The sequence below is a fragment of the Zea mays genome, chromosome 7, assembly GCF_902167145.1.
Source record: "Zea mays cultivar B73 chromosome 7, Zm-B73-REFERENCE-NAM-5.0, whole genome shotgun sequence".
In the NCBI taxonomy this organism is placed as follows: domain Eukaryota; kingdom Viridiplantae; phylum Streptophyta; class Magnoliopsida; order Poales; family Poaceae; genus Zea; species Zea mays.
The window spans coordinates 31,025,581-31,047,996 of record NC_050102.1 but is presented as its reverse complement, the minus strand read 5'-3'; the positions used below and the strand labels follow the sequence as shown (position 1 = coordinate 31,047,996).

General features: G+C 42.7%; 1 protein-coding gene and 2 pseudogenes across 5 annotated transcripts; all 3 read right to left on the bottom strand.

Moving 5' to 3' along the window:
* Positions 1-859: 859 nt before the first annotated feature.
* LOC103632211 (peroxidase 1) lies at positions 860-11,681 on the bottom strand. 5 transcript variants are annotated; one of them, XR_002263385.3, is made up of 4 exons: positions 11,167-11,662; positions 10,903-11,071; positions 2,306-2,398; positions 860-1,793 (listed from the first exon to the last, which is right to left on the bottom strand). XR_002263385.3 is itself a non-coding variant. In XM_008654032.2 (3 exons), exons 1-3 carry the CDS (start codon positions 11,350-11,352, stop codon positions 2,376-2,378), a joined length of 378 nt encoding a protein of 125 aa, XP_008652254.1. In that variant the 5' UTR covers positions 11,353-11,681; the 3' UTR covers positions 860-2,375. The 5 variants fall into 5 exon arrangements, 2 of the variants coding, with proteins under 2 accessions (XP_008652254.1, XP_008652253.1); XR_002263386.3 differs by having other exon boundaries at positions 860-1,172; XR_002263387.3 differs by having other exon boundaries at positions 860-1,167.
* Positions 11,682-13,271: 1,590 nt separating this feature from the next.
* On the bottom strand, positions 13,272-14,689 carry LOC103632210 (proline-rich receptor-like protein kinase PERK2; annotated as a pseudogene).
* A 3,824-nt stretch (positions 14,690-18,513) lies between these two features.
* LOC103633808 (putative F-box/FBD/LRR-repeat protein At5g56810) lies at positions 18,514-20,161 on the bottom strand (annotated as a pseudogene).
* Between the last annotated feature and the right edge of the window lie 2,255 nt (positions 20,162-22,416).

Genomic DNA, 22,416 nt, shown 5'->3' with positions numbered 1-22,416 from the left:
ACCTCGCTGCAGGAGCGGCTCCTCCCCTGCGTCAAACCGGACAGTCCATGCATAGGTCTGGATGGTCCGCGATGGCGCATGGAGTCTTTTGGCGGCATGGTACCCTAGATCTCGCCCGCCGTAGGGATCCCGTCAGGGAGGAGTGCCTCAGGATCGGTAGGCCACCTGGGACATCCCTGGACGACGTAGAGTCGAAGAGAAGTGAAAATTTGGGATTGAGGAAGAGCTAAACTAGACCTAGATTACTTCTCCTAGGGCAAGTAAAAGAATTGATAAATGGATTGATTGGTTCGATTGTTAGTGTCGAGCAATCGATCGTACCCCTTCAATATCTAGAGAAGGTATGGACCCATTCCTAGACGTTCCTCAATAGAATCCGCGTGATTAGTTGGATAAGCACGCACCGAAAAATGGGTTATCTAACCTGATCAGATCTTCTCACAAACTATCCGAGCTACCCCGTGGACCGTCTGGCCTCTTCAGATGCCACATATGGTGCTCAACACTCAGTGCACACAAGACTTTTTTCCAAGTACTTTTTCTTAGCATTGCTCATGAAGATGCGATGTACAACAATATCAACTAAAATGCTAAAATTTTATTCAGGAGATGTCATTATAATCTGTCTAGAATGATTTTGTTTTTGTATCAAATATTACATATAGCTAAATATTGTAAGGTGCAGCATTATGAATTAGTAAAGGGGTACAACATACGGAAACTGGAATTTTAAATGCATCAATCTGGCTAGGTGAGTACCGCTGGCCACCCATTATAATCTGTCCAGAATGATTTATTTTTAGGAAGAGCATGCGCAGATTGTTTTTGTCAAATGTTATATATAGTCATCTGAATATTGTAAGGTATAGAATTATGTTTTTGTATCAAATGTTATATATAGTCATCTGAATATTGTAAGGTAAAGAATTATGAGTTAGTATAAGAGGTACAACATACAGAAACAGAAATTTCTGAGCTAAATACATAGTCCAAAGAATTCCTACGTCTTAGTGAGAACAAATGCATCAATAGGTGAGTAATGATGGCCACCCAGGCTTCACCGTTCGGTGCCTTGGCATTCATGTAAGGCATCATCTTCATCTCCTGTCCGGTCTACGGCTCATAAATCAGTAGATGTAAAGTATCTTACCAGTAGGCATCAAACTTCTACCCTTTGAAAATAACCACAAAATTAGCAATGATGGCAAGTGCAAAAATTTTAGACGAAAAAGTATTGTGCAAAGCATACAAGAGGCAGCTCTATCAGGAAACCACTTTGTTGGTTCTACCTCGAAGAGATCAGAACCAGCACTGACATCCTTAATTGTTCGAGCTTTTAACCATAAATAAAGCCTCTTAAGGGCTTTCAGGATCATATAAGCAAACAGCTAACAAGCATGCATCCTGACAAACCTATGTGTCTTTACGTGCAAAATTCGTTATTACATATCAGGATGAATCACAAGGTGAAGTCTATACAGATGATTACCCAATCAAAACTACTGAAACGTATGTGAGGTGGCAGAAAACAAAAGGCGCTGACCCCTTACCTGGGCACCAGCGGTGCATGCACTTATTTCACAAGCTCTCTTCCGAGTATCACACCCGAGGAAAGATCATTAGCATACTTAAGTTTCTGGTCCACCTCGGTACCAGAACCCAGTCCAATAATATCAACCCCCAGAACCCAGTCCAATAATATCAACCTGTTTCAGGTGCACTTTTTTTTACTCAGACTTGTATCTGATGTCCTCATACAGCCCCAGCACGGTTCCTACTAACACTTCTGCAGGCTTAGACAATCGCTGATTCAGGATGAACGTTACCTTATTTTGGCACATATTGACAAAAATATTATAATCTTAAAATCATAAACATTAGGCAGTAAGTTCTAATTTTGCGCATAAACACTAGCAGGTAAAGCAAGGTTTAACAATAAGATACCAAATTTCATAGCATGTTTGAAGAAACTTTTATGTGCTTCTTTTTGAACACTAATGTATGAGTGCACATTGTTAAAGATAAGGAAAATCATTAGGGCTTGTTCGTTTCGGCTGGATTGGTGGGTCGGAACGATTCCTGACCGGATTGCTTCTCTAATTTATATAAATTTTGATTAGTTGGAACGATTCCGGGTGCAATCCGACGGAAACGAACAAGGCCTTATAGTAAGGTAAAACCAGCACTAGTTATCAAATTCATCAGAATTCTCGACATGCAGCGGCTTGACAATAGATATATTCTGAAGTGCTAAACTGGTAACTATAAATGCAGGTTAAATATTAGGAGATAACCAAGGACGTACTAGAGTGTAACATTTCAATGCATGAGCATATTCCTTATCCCAGAATACAGCATCACCATCAGCAAAAGCCCTATGTTCTCCAAGGAGGGGTACCTATAGCTCATGCACAGCCGAAAGATAAACACAAAACATATCATAAGATCAGTAGCACATAGAAATATATATCGCAGTATTCATAACAGTTAGTCAGTTACCAACATCAATCTAACCATCGTATACAGTAGTAAAATAAAAATCATTTCGAATTTATTTTTCAAGAACTCACGGTTGTCTCAAATCTTAGACTTGTCCAGATATTGTAGACTTCAATATACTTAAACGAAGCGCAAAATTCTAGTAACAAACTCGCTTGCCCTTACTAAATTTGGTTGAGGAAGGACCCTTAATGGCCTCTGGGTAAGTGTTGACTTTTGGGGCAGCACCTCACTTTTGATTGAGTTAGTTCTGACTCTCATAGATAAGAGAATATCTTTTGTGACCATCTTTCGCTCCAATGAAACAACATTCATAGAGCTCCGGATTCTCTGAACACTCAACTGATCTTTCATCTTCTCAGTAAACTTTCTGAAACTTCATCGTGTGCATGTGCTCTATCCGCATCATCCTCGTCACCCTCTACTTCCTCTTTAGTCTCTTCCTCCACTGGGTCTGCTTCTTTTTCTTCTTTATTATCTGTTTGCTCCTTAATTTTTTCATCTTTTTCGATTTCTTTGCCTTCTTTATCTACTTCAGGATATCAATCATCTGATAGGTAAGTAAAAAAAGATGAGGGTCTTCATCTCCTCCCCTCTCTGCAAATTCATATAATTTGTTACATTGACCCATTCTCCCTTGTCTTTTTTTTTATCGCTTGCTTCCTGCTTTAAACACTTCAGAGAATTTCATTCTATTATAATAGTCGTCTAGATTCTCAACCATTGGAGGCTTCTCCTCATCAACATCTTTAGTACAAACATCTCGTAGAATGATCTTGATCTCTCTAAAAACTAATATTGATGTTCTTACGTTAGCACCTTCAAGATCTTCTACACATGAAGAAGCTAACCTTACAAGTCTGTTTTTTATATCTTTCATATTCTTTTTACCACAATACTCATATTCCCGAATGAGTTTTCGATTGTGGCAACTAATGTAGGCTGGTCAGAAGTCAAAAATGATCTGCACACGGCCTTGTAGACACATTGGATACGTACTGCCTCAGAAATATGAACTGTGAAGATTCCAATAGCACGTTTGATATCCCTGTACTTTTTTCCTTAGCACTTGTATAGACTCTCGAACGAATCTCTTAGAGCATCAGGTCTCATCCTAGTTTGCCCAACGTTCGTATCTGGACTGAGAAACATATAGTCCTCTGCAATATATAACAGTGACATCTCGTAGCATGTACCTTTCATTTGACACTGCTATTTCAAATGTTCCATACATTCCACTCCTTTAACCCTTAAAATACAGGTTTCTTCCCGCCAGTAACAAAGTAATATATTGTTGCTTATACTCAATGGTAAGATAAAATGTACCACCGGATAGAGTGGTATATATCATGCGATCAGAACCACAAATTCATGATATATCAAAACGTAAGCCATATTTCAGGCGCCATGCACAGATGGTCCAATCTCACACTCAACATTTTTTAGAGACTGATTTTTAGTTTCATCATCAGATTTATCTAAGCATATGATGGTTTTATTACTCGCTTCCATATTCTTTATCTTAATCGGTCGCACCTGAAACAAAAGACCATCTAACAGATCAAATATTTTTCAGGTTTTCTAAGCAAAAGACATATTGACTATATTCATCTTTTAGAAAACCTGGAAAATAACTGATCTGTTAGATGGTCTTTTGTTTGAGGTGCGATCGATTCAGATCATCAAGGATATAGAAGTGAGTAAAAAAGCCACCATATACTTAGATAAATCTGATGATGGAACTGAAAATCATTCTCTAAAAAATGTTGGGTGTGGGATTGAGGTCATCCGTGCATGATGGCTAAAATATGGCTTACATTTTGACATATCAAAAATTTGTGATCCTGATCGCATGATCTATACCACTCCAGCGGGTGGAACATTTTTTCTTACCATTGAGTATAAGCAGCGATATATTACTTTGTTACTGGCGGGAAGAAACCTGTATTTTAAGGGTTGGAGGGGTGGAATGTATGGAACATTTGAAATAGAAAGTTAAATGCTATAAGATGTCATTGTTATATATATATATATATATATATATATATTGCAGAGAACTATAGGTTTCTCAATCCAGATACGGACGTTGGGCAAACTAGGATGGGCCCTGATGCTCTAAGAGATTCGTTTGAGAGTCTATACAATTGCCAAGAAAAAAGTCCAGGGATATCAAACGTGCTATTGGAATCTTCGTAGTTCATATTTCTGAGACAGCACGTATCCAATGTGTCTACAATGCAGTTTGCAGATCATTTTTGACTTCTGACCAGCCTACATTGGATGTCATAGTCGAAAACTCATCCGGGTCAGTTCTAAATAGAAAAAACTCATTCTGGGTCCGAGAATATGGGTATTATTGAAAAAAAGAGCATGAAAAATATAAAAACATACTTGCTGGGTTAGCTACTCCATGGATAGAAGATCTTGAAGGTGTTAACGTAAGAACATCAATAGCAGTTTTCAGAGAGATCAGGATTATTCTACGAGATGCTTGTACTAAAGGTGTAGATGAGGAGAATCCTCCAATGATTGAGGATTCAGACGACTGTTATAATAGAATGAAATTCTCTGAAAGGCTTAAAGCAGGCAGCAAGCGGTCGAGAAAACGATAAGGGAGAAGGGAGCAATGTAAGAAATTGCATGAATTTGCAGAGAGGGGAGGAGATGAAGGCTCTCATCTTTTTTTACTTACCTATCAGAGGATTGATATCCTGAAGTAGATAAAGAAGACAGAGAAATCGAAGAAGATGAAGAAATCAAGGAGCGAACAGATAATAAAGAAAAAGAAGCAGACCCAGTGGAGAAAGAGGCCAAAGAGGAAGTAGATGGTGACGAGGATGATGCGGATGGAGCACATGCACACGATGAAGTTTAAGAAGTTTATTGAGAAGATGAAAGATCAGTTGAATGTTCAGAGAATCCGGAGCTCTATGGATGTTATGAATGTTGTTTCATTGGCGCAAAAGATGCCACAAAAGACATTCTCTTATCTTTGAGAGCCAAGACTACCTCAATCAAAAGTGAGGTGTTGCCCCAAAAGTCAACCCTTACCTAGAGGCCATTAAGGATCCTTCTCCAACCAAATTTAGTAAGGGCACGTCAGCTTGTTACTAGAATTTTGCGCTTCCTTTAAGTACATTGAAGTCTACAATATTTGAACAAGCATAAGATTTAAGACAACCGTGAGTTCTTGAGACATAAATTCGAAATGATTTCAAACGTTTCTTAAACTTTTTTTTGGCAAATCCCTTCTGATGTTATGGGGTAGTTTACGTGTTCGTTGATTCACGCATTTTCTAGTTTGCTTGGTTTTTTTTATGGTTTCCTTCGCCTCACGGCCTTGGTCAAACGGCATATCGTGACTTTTGGCAGAAGCCTTAGTCACTTTCTAGAGTTGGCAATGGTGTGGGTTCGAGTCAGGTGCAGCGTCCGCAGACCCGCCCCCAAAACTCGAATTAAAGACCCGACGAAAACATGAATTATATTACTGGGAAAGCCCTAGACCCAGACTCGAACCCGAGGAGACCCGAAACACGACAGGGCCACAGACCTGGACATTTTGCCGAACTTTTTACAAGTTGGCCCTTTTCTGAAACAAATTCACGTTTGGACCCCTGAACGACTTAATGTCGTTTTTAGACCATTTGCCGGCGCCATAGGTCATGGCGTCGAGGTAACACGTCACGACACCATGACTTATGGCGCCAAGATACTGAATGCCCTGGACCCCTTATGCTTTGCTGGCGCCTACATGTCCGAGCTCGGCGCCGTAGATCATGGCGCCGAGCTCCCTGCCAACACTTCAAACGCTTGACTCGCACACACACAACAGCCAACCGGTTAATTCAGGTCCCCGCGTCCAACAGACTAAGTGCATCTGCATGTGCACAGCCATACACACACCATTGACCATTCTCTCTCATGAGTCATGACCAAAAGCATCAAGCATCTGCATGCATGCAATGATGGTTGGTTCCACTTTTTGTCGCAGCCGCAGAGCAATCCAATCCAGCCACACAATGACACAATGGTATTTTATTGTTGAATATTAAATGTTTTCTATCCGTCAGTTGTTCAAGCCAGTTATACGGAAAGAATGTTATTTAAAATAAGGAAATACTTACTATTCAGTGTGTGGCATATTAACCCGTAGTGGTTTTAACTTCATTAAATAATAAGTTATTCTTCGTCAAGTAGTATGACTGAAGAAGCAGATATTACACATAATCATTGTTTACTACAAATATGATTGCCTTTTCGACTCATCAGCTACAACGGATAGCCGATTTTTTTTACTCAGGAACATGGTCACGATCTAAATGAAGTTGTGAATGCTTATTTTAATGAGGGAGATAGGACCATGTATGCTTTCGTTTCTCTTAGGGCTTGTTTGGAAGCAAGAGTAATGGAGGGGATTGAGGGAGCTAGAATCCCCTACTATTCAATTTTAAATAGTGAGGGATTCTAGTCACCTCAATTCTCTTCATTCCACTTACTCCCAAACAAAGCCTTAACTTCTATGCATTTGTTAACGTGATATTTTTTCCCGTTCCATTTGATGTGACCCAAAGTCTCAAATGGATGTTTTCAGCACGAGAATCAATAATCTTGTACCTGCCAATGCCAGTTATGCTTACACGGCGGAAGCCATCTCTTAGCTCGACGCCACGATCTGTGGCGCCGAGCTAGGCCACATCAGCGTGCTAGGCCACCATCTGAGTCGCCAGCGCACTAGATACCTCGGCACCATAGGCCATGGCGCCGAGATGTGTTACCTCAGCGCCATGAGCCATGACGCCGAGTAAAGGGTCCAAAAATGACATTAAGTTATTCAGGGGTCCAAACATGAAATTGTTTCGAAAAAAGAGCCAAATTGCAAAAAAAAAATGAGACGTTTTGCTTCCATTTTTCAGCACAGACAGATATATATATATAACCAGCAGACAATCAAAAATATTACATTTGCATACAAGCAGGGGCGGAGGGCCCATTATGGCCCAAGCCATACCAAAAAAAATTAGCAGGTCCGCCGGCCCAGCCTAAGCGGCTCCAAGTCCCAGCCAATCCATCGCTAACCCTCACTCCCTCAGGTCTCCAGAACACAGTCGCCGCCTGAAGCCTCACCTGCTCACCCACGTTAAGCCGCGACGCCGCTGTGCCTGGTCGGCTGGCCGTGAGGCCATCTGCGGTCTGCCCGAGCCCCGAGTCCCGACCCCCGAGCCACGGCCGCCAAGCTTCTGTCGGCGTCGAGTGTCATCTGCCTGTTCCGTCGTTCGCCCCGTCCCTGTCCCGCGCGACGCGTCGAGCTCCACCTGCCAGCCCGTCGGCCACCGGACTGCGTCCCTCCGTCCACCGGAGTCCGACCTGACGCCCCCACCGGATTCCACCCCGCTGGACACCAGCCACCAGACAGTAGTCGGCACACGGCAGACGCCCACGCCTGTAATTGTAAGTGGTAAGCAAACAATTGCTTGTCTGTTGGATAATTTGATTGTTTGAATGTTGATGTTTGTCACAAACTTGCAGATGATAATGATGCCAAATCAAAGGGAAAGAGGACGAAGTCGCGAATTTGTAGATTTGAAGAGCTATTTTAGTCGGGCTTCTAGTAGTACAAACCCAAGTACTCATGTGAGTGGAGTTGGCCAAGAGGTGGACAATCCACCAATAGTGAAGGGAGCTATTGGATCTCAATTAGAGGACAATGAAGAGGTCCAATATGAACAAGATGTCAGAGGAACAGGTAGTACAGTCAATGAGTTTCATATGGATCATATTATCTCTGATCCCGGTATTCGCATTCCAATTGACCAATTTGCTCCTAATATTAGAAGTGAAGATAGGAGGGCATTCATAAAAAAAGGTCCAACACAACCCATTGGTCATAATTTTCCCAAAGCACATGATAAAAGGTCATTTCAGGAACATTGGTTTAAGCAACACAATTGGTTGGAATATAGTTTGGTGAAGGATAGTGCTTATTGCTATTATTGCTATCTTTTTAGAGATGATTGCAAAGATGAGAAATTATGTCATGACACTTCCACAAAAACGGGCTTCAAGCAATGGAAGAATGGCCTGTTGATATTTAGAAAACATGTTGGGGGGTCCGAGTAGTTTGCACAATCGGGCAAGATCGACTTTTGAGGATTTTGATAATCAAAGATCAAGTTTAAAACATAAAGTCATAACTCATAGCAAAGATGCACTTGTGAAGTATGAAACTCGATTGGAAACTTCTTTGGGTATTGTAAGTCTACTTGCATTGCAAGGTGAACCATTTCGTGGCCATGATGAAACGATTACTTCACTAAATAAAGGGAATTTTCTTGAGACTCTTGAGTGGTACAAAATTAGAAATGAGGAAGTGAGAAAGGCATTTGATGAGCTTTGTCCTAAGAATGCAAAAATGACTTCGGGAACAATTCAAAAAGAACTTGCAAGTTGTTGCGCCGAGGCAATATCGAGGGCAATAAAAGAAGACATGAGTGATTGTTTGTTCTCTATTCTTGTTGATGAGTCTCGTGATATATCGGTCAAAGAGCAAATGGCCATAGTTATCAGGTACATTTCTAATTTTATACCTTATGTTTCATTGATCAATTATATCATTACAAAGTTTCTAATTTAACGAGTGTACCATTTTTAGGTATGTCAACAAAAAAGGACAAGTGATTGAAAGGTTTCTAGGTGTGAAGCATGTCAAAGATACTACATCTGAGGCAATAAAGAAAGGAGTGGTTGAGGTGCTTAGTGACCACGGTTTAGCTATTGCAAGAATACGAGGGCAAGGTTATGACAGAGCTTCAAATATGAGAGGTGAATTCAATGGTGTTCAAAAGCTAACTCGTGATGACAACCCCTATGCTTTCTATGTCCATTGTTTTGCTCACCAATTGCAGTTGGTTGTTGTTTCTGTCGTAAGATGTTGCCCAGCTATTGAGGATTTTTTTGAATGTCACCTTGATTGTGAACAATGTCTGTGGATCTTGCAAGAGGATGGATGTATTGCTTGATAAACATCGTAAAATTCTAGTGGATAAATTGAATGATGGTGAGATTTCATCTGGAAGAGGACAAAACCAAGAAACTTCATTGGCTAGACCTGGAGATACAAGATGGGGATCTCACTACAAGACTTTGCTTCGTATTGAAACAATGTGGGAGTCAATAATAGAAGTTCTAGGAATTGTGAATCAAGGACAGCGAAATCCATCAAGGGGTGGAGGTTTGGTTGCTAATATGGAGTCATTTTGTTTTGTGTTAATCATGAAGATGATGTTGCAAATCCTTCGCATCACAAATAAGTTGTCACTTCTGTTGCAAAAGAAGGATCAAAATATTGTTCAGGCCATGTTTTTAGTTGATGTGAGAATTCGTTTGAATGATTTGGGAAGTGAAGGTTGGGATCCATTGTTTGAAGAAGTCAAAGCTTTTTGTGTGGAAGCTGGTATTGATATACCAGATATGGATGGTCCAATACCAAGATTTGGTCAGTCAAGAAGAGGAAGAAATAATATCACTCAAGATCATTTTTATCGTGTTGACATCTTCTATTCTGCTATTGACTCTCTTATAGCAGAGTTGGATCATCGATTCAATGAGGTATCCTCCGAATTGCTTACTCGTTTTGCTTGTCTTGATCCAAGAGATTCATTCAGCAAGTTTGATGTGAATAAGCTTGCTCGTCTTACGGAGATATATTTGGAGGATTTCTCTTTTGATGATCGCAAGTTAATCAAAGATCAGTTACTGACATTTATTGTTCATGTGCGAAGAGTTGATGAATTCAAAGCTTGTCATGATCTTGCAAGCCTAGCAAAAACAATGGTTGAAATTGGCAGGGATATTGTATTTCCTTTGGTCTATCGGCTCATTGAGTTAGCATTGTTACTCCCAGTAGCAATGGCCACGGTTGAAAGGGTTTTTTCTGCCACGAAAATTATCAAAACTGAGTTGCGCAACAAAATGGGTGATTATTGGCTTAACGATTTAATGGTGATCTACATTGAGAGGGAACTGTTCAAAGGGCTTGATCTTCAAAATATTAAGAAGGCATTTCAAAAGAATAAGGATAGGCAAATGCAATTGCCTAGGTCTCCAAGACATATATAGCAAAATCAGAAGTATGACAGTTACATGTTTTGTAGCAATTTAGTCTCATTTTAGACAATGTTCTATTTCTTTATATATATCGCGAATTGTTCTACAAGTTGATTGGTTGTGTGCTAAATATTATACAACCCAGTTGTGTAGAGCCATACCTAAAAAAATTCGTCCTCTGCCACTGCATTCAAGAACCGGGCGAGATCCAGCAGTATCAATCATGCATCGGGACAGGTGCATGCCTTGCATTTTTCAACTAATATAAAGACATAGTAGAGAGAAATTTCAGTATGTTACCTAGCAGAACAATCTGGTCCTTGGCGTTGAGGCCCTTGGGCATGAAGAACTGGCACATGTTCCGACCAACATCGAAGAAGGGCGCGTGGAGGTTGTCCAGTGCATCTTGCTTCACCGATCTTCTACCATCTCTCCGCCAGATTGGAACATCCCCGTGAGGCCCTTTGGTCTGTTGCACAGCACAGGAAATAATTAGGGACAATCATCCTAAGCTAGTTGAAGGACAAAATTTTAGGATCAAGATTAATCCTACTAGCTTCTTACCAGTACAACGACGTCCCTTGCTACCAGAGCCAAGATATCGGCACATGACACCACTTCAGGGCAGGCCTGCTCCAGCTTCGCCTTCACACGGTCGATGGTGCCAAAGCCTCGCAAGATGAGGTTGGGTATCGACTCCTTCTCGGATGGCAGTCCTGGCATGGTGCTATTCAGAAAAAACAGAACCATTGCAATCCTTCAGTCGTGTTCATGAACTGCAGCTGAAGCCGTGCGCATGTGTGCTGTGTGGGAGGAGGAGGGGCGCCGCCGCGCCGGGGGGGTGGTGGACTGGCGGTGGCCGGTGGCGAACGGGGAACCACGGACGGTGGTCGGTGGCTGAGGACGAGTGGCGGAGTGGGTGTCTGCCACTCTCCCAGCCTGGGACCTGGGTGGGCGGCGAGTCCGCGACGGCTGAATGCCGACGGCGCGACTGCGCTGCGTTGTGCCTGTGCGCGACCGAGTGCTAGGGTTTGGCTGAGGGCGTGGACAGGACGACAGGGCTAGAGATGGCAACGGGTACCCAAAACCTGAAATTCGATAGGTTTTTACCCCATTAGGGTACGGGTTTGGGTCAAATTCCGTACCCATGGGTTTATTAATGGGCATAAATATATACCCGACGGGTTCATGGATACGGGTTTGTTCCTAGAGTACCCAAACCCGTGAACCCATGGGTTTTTTAAACCCGACCAAACCTTATGCATATTGTCATTTTATTTTATAAACAAACAATAAACTTGTTATCCTCCTATTTACTTCCAATTTTTTATCAAATAGTGAATGTACAAGTAGTTGGTGAGAGTGTTGCTTGCTTGCTATTATAGTTATTACTAGCGTTATATATGTGGTGGATGGATAACTTAGTGTAAGGTAACTTGATTATACAACTTATTATTTGTATTTAATTCTCTCTACCAATATTTTTTATATCAAATCATGAACTTGTTGTTCATTACATAAATTTTGGACCATGATCTTATTAATCATTACGATACTTATTGATTATAAGAAGAAAAGGCATATTGGAGATAAAACCCGCGGGTAACCTGTGGGTACCCGCTAACCCGATGGGTACGGGTTTGGGCAAAAATTCAAACCCGTCATGGGTATGGGTTTTTTAATGGGTGTAAATATTTTTCACGGGTACGGGTTTGGGATAGCAAAACCCAGCGGGTTTGTACCCGTTGCCATCTCTAGACAGGGCACTTGGGCTATTGACTATTGTCAGTTGGGCTGCGTGCGAGTGTAGAAGTGATGGGCTAGCCGACGGATTCAGGTTTCGGGTCCCGTGATAAAACCGTGGTTAGAAATCAAAAACCGTCCCAAACTCGACATATTTAGGTCCCGAACCCGTGACACCGTGGGAAAAAGTATAAACCTGTAGGGACCCGTTCTGAACCGCCTGATTGACAACCGTACTTTAATCACTGATCCTATAAAACATAAGTTTTCACCGTTTCGACTATAGTCGTGCGTCACGTGCGGAGTGTGTGATATGTTCCTCCCCTTCTCACCTAACCATAAATAAATATCTACTAGGTACGTGCCCGTGCGATGCCACGGAACGTGATTACAATGATAACGACAAAATCCACGATTAAACATAGATACATAACAATATAAATACGTAATATTATTATAAATATTTCGACCCAGATATTATTATAAATAACGCATAGAGGAATGTCAGTGTCACGGTAGTGAATCCCTTTGTGCGTTATTTCTTAGACGGCGACGTGGGTAAAGATTCACAACGTCACATGGTTGATGGCTACAAATTAATTAGTAGTTAACTAACTATGCAGTTTGCTATTCAAATTCCATGACATCATGTGATTTAAGTACGCTTTGTTAGCATGGCCCGCTTAACCTCATAGGATGAGATGGGAAACATATTATCTTGCTCCTAAGACGACATTGATGTGATCAGAGCTGACCAGTGACCACCACACATCAAGCATGCCATGTGAACTTGAATTGAAACGGCATAATGTTAGAAGACGCGTCGCAAGTGAAGACAGCTAATAAGCACATCACACCAAGCAGCTAGAGAACTTAAATGAACGCGTGAGATTCAATACATGACAACAAGTTAGCAAACAAAAAAATAAGCAAGAAATGGGCAGCACATGCTACATCCGGACTTCCGGTGAACCAAGCACAGAGCGCTAAAGTTCATCTTCTCCTTAAGAAGGTTGTTGCTTGCACTAAACAACCAGTTAGCATATCAACCCATGAGCATCTTTCCAAACAACAAGCAACATTGCATCTCCAGGTCACCATGGATCAATCAGACGTTACAAAGTTTCTTCCTTTGCTTTCAAAATCGCCACGTCTGTCTCGCTATCATGATTGCTAAAATTCTAACGCACAAACAGACCGACGCTTGTAGTTATGAAGCCCGTAATTCCAAATTGAGCACTGAAAACGATCAAAGTGACAGGACGAAGGAGAGACAGAGGAGGAGATGGTCAAATGATCATACATACCATGAAGCATGTTGGATACACTTCCGCTGGTGTAGTAATCGTACACAAGCAGCTTCTCGTCCTTGGAGTAGTAGTAGGCGCGGAGCTCGACGACGTTGCGATGGCGAATCCGGCCGACCAGCTCCATCTGCTGCTCGAAGTCACGGCGCCCGGCGCTGACCTCCTTGCTGAGCCGCTTGACGACGACCGTGGTGACGTCCTCCAGCACGGCCCGGTACGCCGTCCCGAATGCGCCCTTGCCGAGAACCTCGGCGGAGGCGCGGAGCAGGTCCTCCAGGTCGAACGCCAGCGCCGGGCCATCGAAGAAGACCATCCGGTTGCCCTCCCCGGCCTTGTCGATGACGGCCTTGGACTCCGGCGACTTCCTCCCCTTCTTCTCCCCGCCCTTCCCGACACCCGCGCCGTCGCCGGCCCCTCCCGTGTCGTCGTCGTCGCGGCCCTCCATGTTGCAGAATGCGAGGAGCAGCACCACGGCGACGGCGAGGATGGCCGCCTCGCTGAGCCTGACCCGCCGCCTCCGCGATGGTGGGAGGAGCTGCTGCGGGCGGGCGGGCGCGTCAGGTCGTTGCCCGCGAATGCGGCGTCGGCGAAGCGGAGGAGGGACGGCGGCACGGGCCCGTCGAGGCGGTTGTTGGAGAGGTTGAGGAACTGGAGCGCGGGGAGCCCGAGGTCCGGGACGCGGCCGAAGAGCGAGTTGTTGGAGAGGTCGAGCGCGGCAAGGCGGGTGAGGCTGGCGAGCGCGTCGGGGATGCCGCCGCCGAAGCCGTTGGAGGAGAGGTCGAGCGCCTAAAGCGCGGCGAGCCCCGCGAGCCCGGGCGGGAGCGCGCCGGAGAAGGCGTTGCGGTGGAGGTGGAGGCCCGCGAGCGCGGGCAGGCGCAGGAGGTCGGCGGGGAGCGGGCCCGACAGGTTGTTGGAGCGCAGGCTGAGCAGCTGCAGCGCCGTGAGGCAGCCGAGCGTGCCGGGTTGCACGGCGCCATATGCGAGCGAGGGGAGGATGAGCGTGGGAGGGCGCCGGGACGAGGAGATCTCGCGGGCGGGCGAGATTTCCGCGGCGGGGATGACCGGTGAGAGGACGGGGCTGTGATGTGCGGGGCGGGGGCATGGCGTAGAGTGGTGGACGCCCTCGCTAGTGTCTTGTAGAGTAGTAAAGATTTATCTACTCCTTTAAAGCACTAGTTTCAATAATTGTCTTGCATCATGCACGAAGCACATAGATCCAACGGGGCTAGCGAAGCTTCCCAGCTTCCCTAGAGGCTAGCGAAGCTTACCAGTTGCTCAGACCGAACGATACCTCGCCTCAGAAGCCAGAACACCTCGCGGGACTTGTCCCTTCCACCGGTTCCCTCGGTCCAGGTAATCTAACCATCCATTCGTCGATTCCTTGCATAAACACACTCCCTGCCAATCAGTGAACCTCCATGTGCGGTCTGATTGAGCTCTACTGTTGTGGTATGGCCGGTGCAGACATCGTCGATAAGCTCCGCCGCCTGGATCCGTGGCCAGACCAGCTCCGGGCACCAAAGACGCCGACCCATACCTCGACGTGACCACTAGAGGATCCCCATCCTCACCCTACCCTTCGCTGGAACCCTACCAACGCCGGTAAGACGCTCCACCGTCTTCTTCGCCGCGGACACTATGTAACCTAGCTAGGCACCGCAGATTAGAGGTTAGGAAAACCCAGGGGGTTATGCGCAAAGGTCTAGACTCAGGTGAATAGTGCGCTAGGGACCAGTCCGTAAGAAAAGAGGGAGGAAATGCCAGGGACCCGTCTGAAAGAAGGTTTTCCCTTTCTTTTTTCTGAAAATCCATTTTAAATAATCAGTAGAAAACTTTAAAAATTCATAACTTAGGCAAAATATGACCAAATTTAGTCAAACAAATTTTACTAGATTTTGGACAGGGTGAACTTTAGAATAAAAATAGAAAACTCACTAGTATAGTACTGTTTTTGGAAGTTTAGATTTTTATTGAGATATTAAGTAATATGCAAAAATAGAAGTAAAATTTGTAGAACTATAGTACTGAAGCTGAGAAATTTTTAGGAGATAATCAATCAATAGTAGAGTCCCACAAAATTTTTGTACACCACAATTTTCTCATTTGAAAGAGATTATAAAATAAAGTAGGTTTCTGCTCATTTTCTTGGAAAATAAAATCAGGACCTATGCTTGTGAACCACAAGACCAGCCTATTTTTTCTAGACTAATATAGCAGCAAGATTTCAAGGAAAAATATAAAAATGACCTAAGTATGACTAGGAAATATGTTTCTCTGTGCCCCTGAGAATTTATAAGAAACTTTAGAAAATCATACAACCCATCCCCTACAAAGAAAAATGACCAAACTTAGGAATGGTTGCTCTTGCGCAAAGAAAAGGGTAGGGAAAATGCCAAATCTGTTCTTTGATGTTTTTCAAAAGAAAAGTTAGTTAAAAGCACATTTTAGCCCCACAACTTTAGAAAATCATAAACAATTATTCACTAAGTATCATTAAGTATATTTTCACACAAGACCATGATATTGCATCTAGATACTAGTCAAAAACAACCCTTGGAACAAAGGTCATTTCTAAATGGAAGGTCTAGTGTAAAGTGACCCCTCTACCCTAATTTTAGTTATTTTTGTTTAAACCTGATTCTAATTAGTTTTGACCTCAAATTTCTAGAACAGATTAATTTCATCAATGTTAAGCTACTGTAAAAAATTTCAGAATTTTCGGAGAATTCTATGTAACCTTTGTAGTTCAAATCACCATTAAAAGCCTAGGGGAAAATTAGAATAAAGGAGGAACCCTAAATGACCCAGTGTTACTCAACCATGCATCACATTTTATCATCTGCATTTTATAAATGTACATGGATCATATTAAATAGATTGCAACCTCGTTGACGGAGAGTACGTGCTCATCCTCGAGCAAGGAGCTGACCAAGAGGAAACTCAGGAGCTAGCTGCAGAGGCTCCTACTGAGGATCTACCTGCCGCCCAACAATTGAAGGCAAGCCCTGGTTTTAAACCCTAGTGTTTGTAGACTTTTACTGTGCACTTAATGTTTGTAGACTTTTACTGTGCACTTAAGTGTAGTAGTTGTTTGAAACCCTAGTTGCATGAACTCAGGATTCCTTTTGAGATGGATACTAGTATGCTAGGTTGAGTAGCTGCTATGCTAATTCATGATCTCAGTAGAAGTCGAGTGATTTTTCTAGCACTCGCGCGAGGTTAGGAATTGATTGTATCTAATTTTGATAATGGAATTATAATGGTCTGTGGACACGGATCCATGGGGATGCATGGTCTTCGAGACGAAATTGGAATAATGATTAATGTGTGGATACTTGTGTCAAGCGTTTGAAAGTACTAAACACATGCCGAGAAATATGGTAAATCGGTAAGCCTAGTACCTGAGTGAATCTGCCCGCAGACATACCTCCCCATGTGTTCATGAGATAGGGTCTCCCATTCCGGTTATGGTGGGTACAAGTGCGGTCACTGCACGGCGACGGTCGGGGTAAGTGGAGCATTGTATGCAATGACAATGGGCCCTATTCTGTTGCTAGGGAATCGATGAGGACGGTTGATGTGTGTGGGGGCGGAGTGCTCCTACATGTCATGTGTTTATGAAAGTCGCCTAGAGGGGGTGAATAGGTGAAACGGTCACTTAGACCGAGTGAGCCTTCTCTTAATCACACGAGTCATTAAGACCCCGCAAGGACCTCCACACACTTGGTGTCTCTTGCTTGGCTTTACAAATCAATTGAGAAAAGAAATGAGAAAGGAGGAAGACAATCCAAGCGACAAGAGCAACAAAAGAACACAAAACACACTCTCTCAAGTCCCTAATGGAATTGAGTTGATTTGATGGCTTGGAGAGAATTTGATCTTTTGAATGTGTCTAGGAGTGGAGTCTTTTGCTCTTGCATTGAATAGGATGATCAGAATGCTTGGGTGCCAATGAATGTGGTGCCAAGGAAAAGTGTGGTTACCAAGCTTCTGTGTTTTAGTACAAATGAACTGTGGTGGAGTAATGTAACCAGAAAAGGCTGCAAAATTCCGAGCAGTTTGGCTTCTAATTGCCACACATTTTGGCCATACGCAGCCTATAAGCTGTGCCAAATAGGCCCAACATGTCTCCACTAGTTTCTACACAGCCCTAAATAACAGAATTGTATTTTTTTTGTTTCCCTTATTCGAGAAGGATCAATAATATCGCTGCTAACAATGGTTCTGTAAAACAGATCATGAAAACAGATTCTCTAATACAAATATTTAAGCAGTATTAGGCTATTAGCTCGAGTTTAATCACATTGGCATAAAAGATGGAATCAAAGATGTTTTCTTAAGGGGGTGAATCGAATATGCAACTCCTGTGTAATATGACCTCGAAAAATAACAATCTGCAACATTACTATAACAAGGTACTTACACAATCAACTCTGGCCACATCTATCTACAAATGCTAGTCATCCAAATAAATTGCAAGACATACAAAGACATAAGGATGGGTTTTTTTCTGTTTTTGTATTCCAGTAAGCACTAATACTTCTAATAATCAATAAATAATGTCTTTGTATGTAATCAATGCAATAGTAACATGAACAACACAGTCAAGTTTAGTCATGAATAGGCAAGGAGGCACTCAAGATCATACTCTATGAAAACAGCAGCAATAAGCTACACAAAATGGTTAATATGATTCAAATTTCTATTGCAAAGAAAAATGTTGCAGGTTTCCACATAAACACAAAAAAGGCATAGCTTTCTGACAATAGCACTGGCCACCAAAAAATAACCTTAGAAATTTCAGGTATGTAAAAAATTCAAGTGCGTTTGGCTTACCAAACTGTCTGACTGATAGACATCTTCAAAAGAAATAATCACCAGGGCACCCACATAATGATTCATCAAATGGATCTGAAGCCAAATCATGGATGTGCTTCGTGTGTACCAAGCTAGACATCCTACGTGTAGCATCAGCTTCAAAATAAAATGTAGCACCTCGAGAAGCTCTGCCATGTACCTCTAGCTTCTTGTGTTGTCTGGCAATCCATTTTGTATCACACTGGCCTTGACGAACCACAAACTTCATAGATTCAAGCACTCTGGCGTTCAAGATGAAGAACTTGACGAAATTTACATCTGCACTATTGTCCTCATAATTTATTATCTGCATGTTCTTGAGATGCCGATCAAGGCATTCAAGTGGAACATAGCCTTGTTCGTTCTTAATAAGCATCCGAGTATATGACTGAAAAGGGAAGAGTGAAGTGAAACAACACACCATCAATTGAGATGCAACATGATTTTTGACTGCTCAGTTTATTTAGTACAACAAACAAGTAGCTTTGCGCAAAAAAAGAAGAAGAAAATCTCACCACAATGTATAGCTTCTCCACGCATGGAAAGCATTTTAAGAAGCCAATGACAAGATCCAGATCAGGAGTGGTGAGGAGGGCTAAAGTCCTTACAGTACGCATCACATTGGGCAGGCTAATAATAGGCACCATTTTCTGAAATAACGGTATGAACATAAACCATATGATCTGGTGAACAATACACGTACATGGAAATGCATTGGGCTAAGTGAACGATGTAGCTATACCTCAAAAAACATGGTTCCAAGCTGAAATGTTGGGATGTCATCATGAAGATACCCCAATGTTTTCAGTTTGGGTGCATGAATAACCCAGATCACCAGACCATAACTTGGAGGCTGTGGGATAAGCATTTCTAGGAGAAGGGCGTCCTCAACAATGAGCTCTTGCAGCTTTCCCTCCAAGACTTTAACACCATCCGACACACCAAGGCTCCGAAGGGTCGGCGAACTGATATGTAGACTGTGGCAACCGATGTTACCATCCAGAACCATGCTCTCTAGGACAGGGCATGCAGACAGGACGGCATGGAGAGCAGTGTCAGATATATGGACCCTAGCAAGTGTGAGGTGCTTGAGGTTGGGGAAATGACTACAATTTAGGAGCTTGAGCTGGTTGAGGTCTGGGAAAAAATGAGATCGCGATATCGTGGTGGAGCCCGCTTGCCTAAGTGCAGGGCGCAGACTAGAGGCAGAAGACGGAGCACAGACGGTGGAAGTACATTGTATGAACAAATCTCCAACTCCGGGAAGTCATTGATCCTGGGGGATTGCAGCAATGAGTCGACCAACTGGAAGTTGTTGCCAAATAGCTGATAGGTGAGTGAGAAGCGACAGAGAGGGCCCTCGTGCGTGCTCAACAGGTTGCAGAGACGGCTGCAGTAGGACGACATGTGCCCAACGTAATTGATATCAACCTCGACATTGAGAGGCGCAGTGCGCCAAAGAGGCGCCACCGACGCGAGAGGATCTGGGTGCGGGCGCCGTCCTTGGTCGGGAGGAGGGTGATGATGCTGCAAAGAATCTCGTCGGGGAGGCTGTTGATCAGGTCCGGGCCCCGGGGCAGCACCGGCAGTTCTTGACCACCACGTTGCCCCTCCTCCAGCCTCCTCCTCTTCTTCTTGGCTCCTGCATCCATAGCGGCACCACGCGTCCACTGCAGCACAAGAAGCACTGGGTGGAACCGTGCAAATCGTGATCAGAAATTTCGTAGGAAAATCGAGAAACCTATTTGCTCCAAAACCCCAACCAAAACCCACAACAGCTGCCCTCGTCGTGCTCCGGGTATTTACCTCCAAAGTCCAAGACGACCGTCCACCCGCTAGCAGAGCGGCACCCCCCACGTGAACCTCCACTCGTCGTCCTCTCGCCGTTCCGCGCGGCCACTGTCGCCGTCCGCCGAGGCCCGACGGGAGATAAGTAGTGAGTCGGGGAGAGAGAGAGTGACGAAGGGGAAGAGACCCGAGAGCAAACCGAAGGGTCCGTTTGTTTCCATTAAACTTTATCGTCTGTTTAAATTTTAGTAGTGGATCAACGAAGACGTAGGGTTTTTTAAAAAAAATCGAACTCCGCTAATAATTGATGTGTATTAATTTTTTTGTGTTGCAATTTATTCTACATCTTTCCTTCCTAGTCTTTTAGCTACTTGCACTAATCTTATTTTTCATTGAGTTGCAAAGTTCAATTATGTATTTATATTCACTAAAACCTTGTGCAAGCATTGTACTTAAACTACCCACTCATCTTGTTCTAAGCACTTAATATAATAATCTCAGATCGAGTTTGGATTGTTTTAAGTTAAATTTTAAGTTTTGTCTATTTAGCCTTCTCTAGGCGACTATCAGTTAGCATTGGTTCAAAGAAAATCTTCAGACATGTCAATAGGACTCAAGTCTTCCAACTACATGGAAAGCAAAACAAATTAAGGAAGTCTACTTCCATTGAATGACAAAAACTATCATTCATCAGGTTGCCTTAGAGAGATCAACAACATGATCACGCTAAATCCTAGTTTTGCTAATGCAAATGGATATCTTCACAACAATCTAAGAAAAACTCATCCTCACAAACATGTAAGAATACCATTTCTAAGCTAAAAATACACAATCCTTATGTGAGAATCAAACAAATCTTCACTAACATTAAACGTAATATTCAACTAATTTCGAAGGTTCAACAATGAAGTTTCTCGTATACATCAAAAGAGGCATAATCTTTGCATCATCCTGCACAGGCCTGAGAGGAGGAACCAACACAAGGTTTATTAAAGTTTAAGTATTTACAATTTTATTCTCACCCCTCAATAATTACAAAACAAACTATATAATATGGTCACGAACATCATCACTTTGCATTGCGAGATCCACAATAGCTTTGTATGCCTTCTTCTAACATGATTCAGCTAGTGTCGATTCTTCCCTCAAGCTGTAGTAAGAAGGAAACATCACAAGATGACAACAAGAGATAATTGAAAAAATAACAAATCCAACAACTCACAAAACACTTGTGTATTCTAGTTTTGGCTTTTGTAATGGAAAGCTCTCGCCCCCGAGATTCCAGTATTAGTGATAATACTTTCTTTCCTAGTTTGTTAACCTTTACAGAAACTTTTAAGACTCAACATGAGGAAACTTATAACATTCATCTATAGCTTCGCATACAACGAATCATTGGCTTCCTTCATCTGATAAAACGAAGCCCAAGTCAAATAGAACTTAGCTTACCAGTCGTCTAGAGCATAGTTGGCAGATCCTCGTAATGAGAACATAGCTAGCCGAAGACTAAACTAAAATCTCCCTTCTCCCAATAAGCGTCTTCGGGCATAACTCCAAAATTGTTATAACAATCTCTGCTAAGTTCTTATAAGCGATCAACTGAGCGAAGAAAATAAGCATCTTTATTGTCTATTTTTTCCCTAAAAACTTCCTTTCTATTTCACTCAGCTCCAAATCCTTTTTCATCTTCATAATCTCTTCACCATTCATCCCAAATGATCAGAGAATCCAAGAAGCAAAGGCTCAATCATATGCAATGTTTCCACACATGAAATCCTTTCGTTTTCCTTTTGAAAGCTTTATGTATGGTTTTAGTAATTGTTAAACTAGCGGACTAACCTCTACTCTAAGTACTATACATAAGATAGGCTAAGTCCATATCCAAGTTTGAGCAAGTATAACAACTATGAAAATGATGATGATGTTCATAAGGGTTGATCATGTGCTAAGCATGATAAAAGGAAGGGTTAAAGTAAAATGCAAGTGCTCAAGACAAAGATATAAGCTAAGACATTTTTTACCTATCAAAACTTTATAAAGTGTGTGACCAGATTTAGGATAGGTGGCCATACTATTAAGGGGAGATTAATTAGATAATTCGATCATCTAGTGCTACTAG

Bases quoted from the DNA above. Each gene is read 5' to 3' on its own strand.
- LOC103632211 (XM_008654031.4), bottom strand. From the start codon at position 11,352: ATGGTTCTGTTTTTTCTGAATAGCACCATGCCAGGACTGCCATCCGAG. The intron at 11,072-11,166 runs GTAAGAAGCTAG...GCTGTGCAACAG, and splicing joins CAAGGGACGTCGTTGTACTG to ACCAAAGGGCCTCACGGGGA. The intron at 7,940-10,902 runs GTAACATACTGA...TTACAATTACAG, and splicing joins GGACCAGATTGTTCTGCTAG to GCGTGGGCGTCTGCCGTGTG.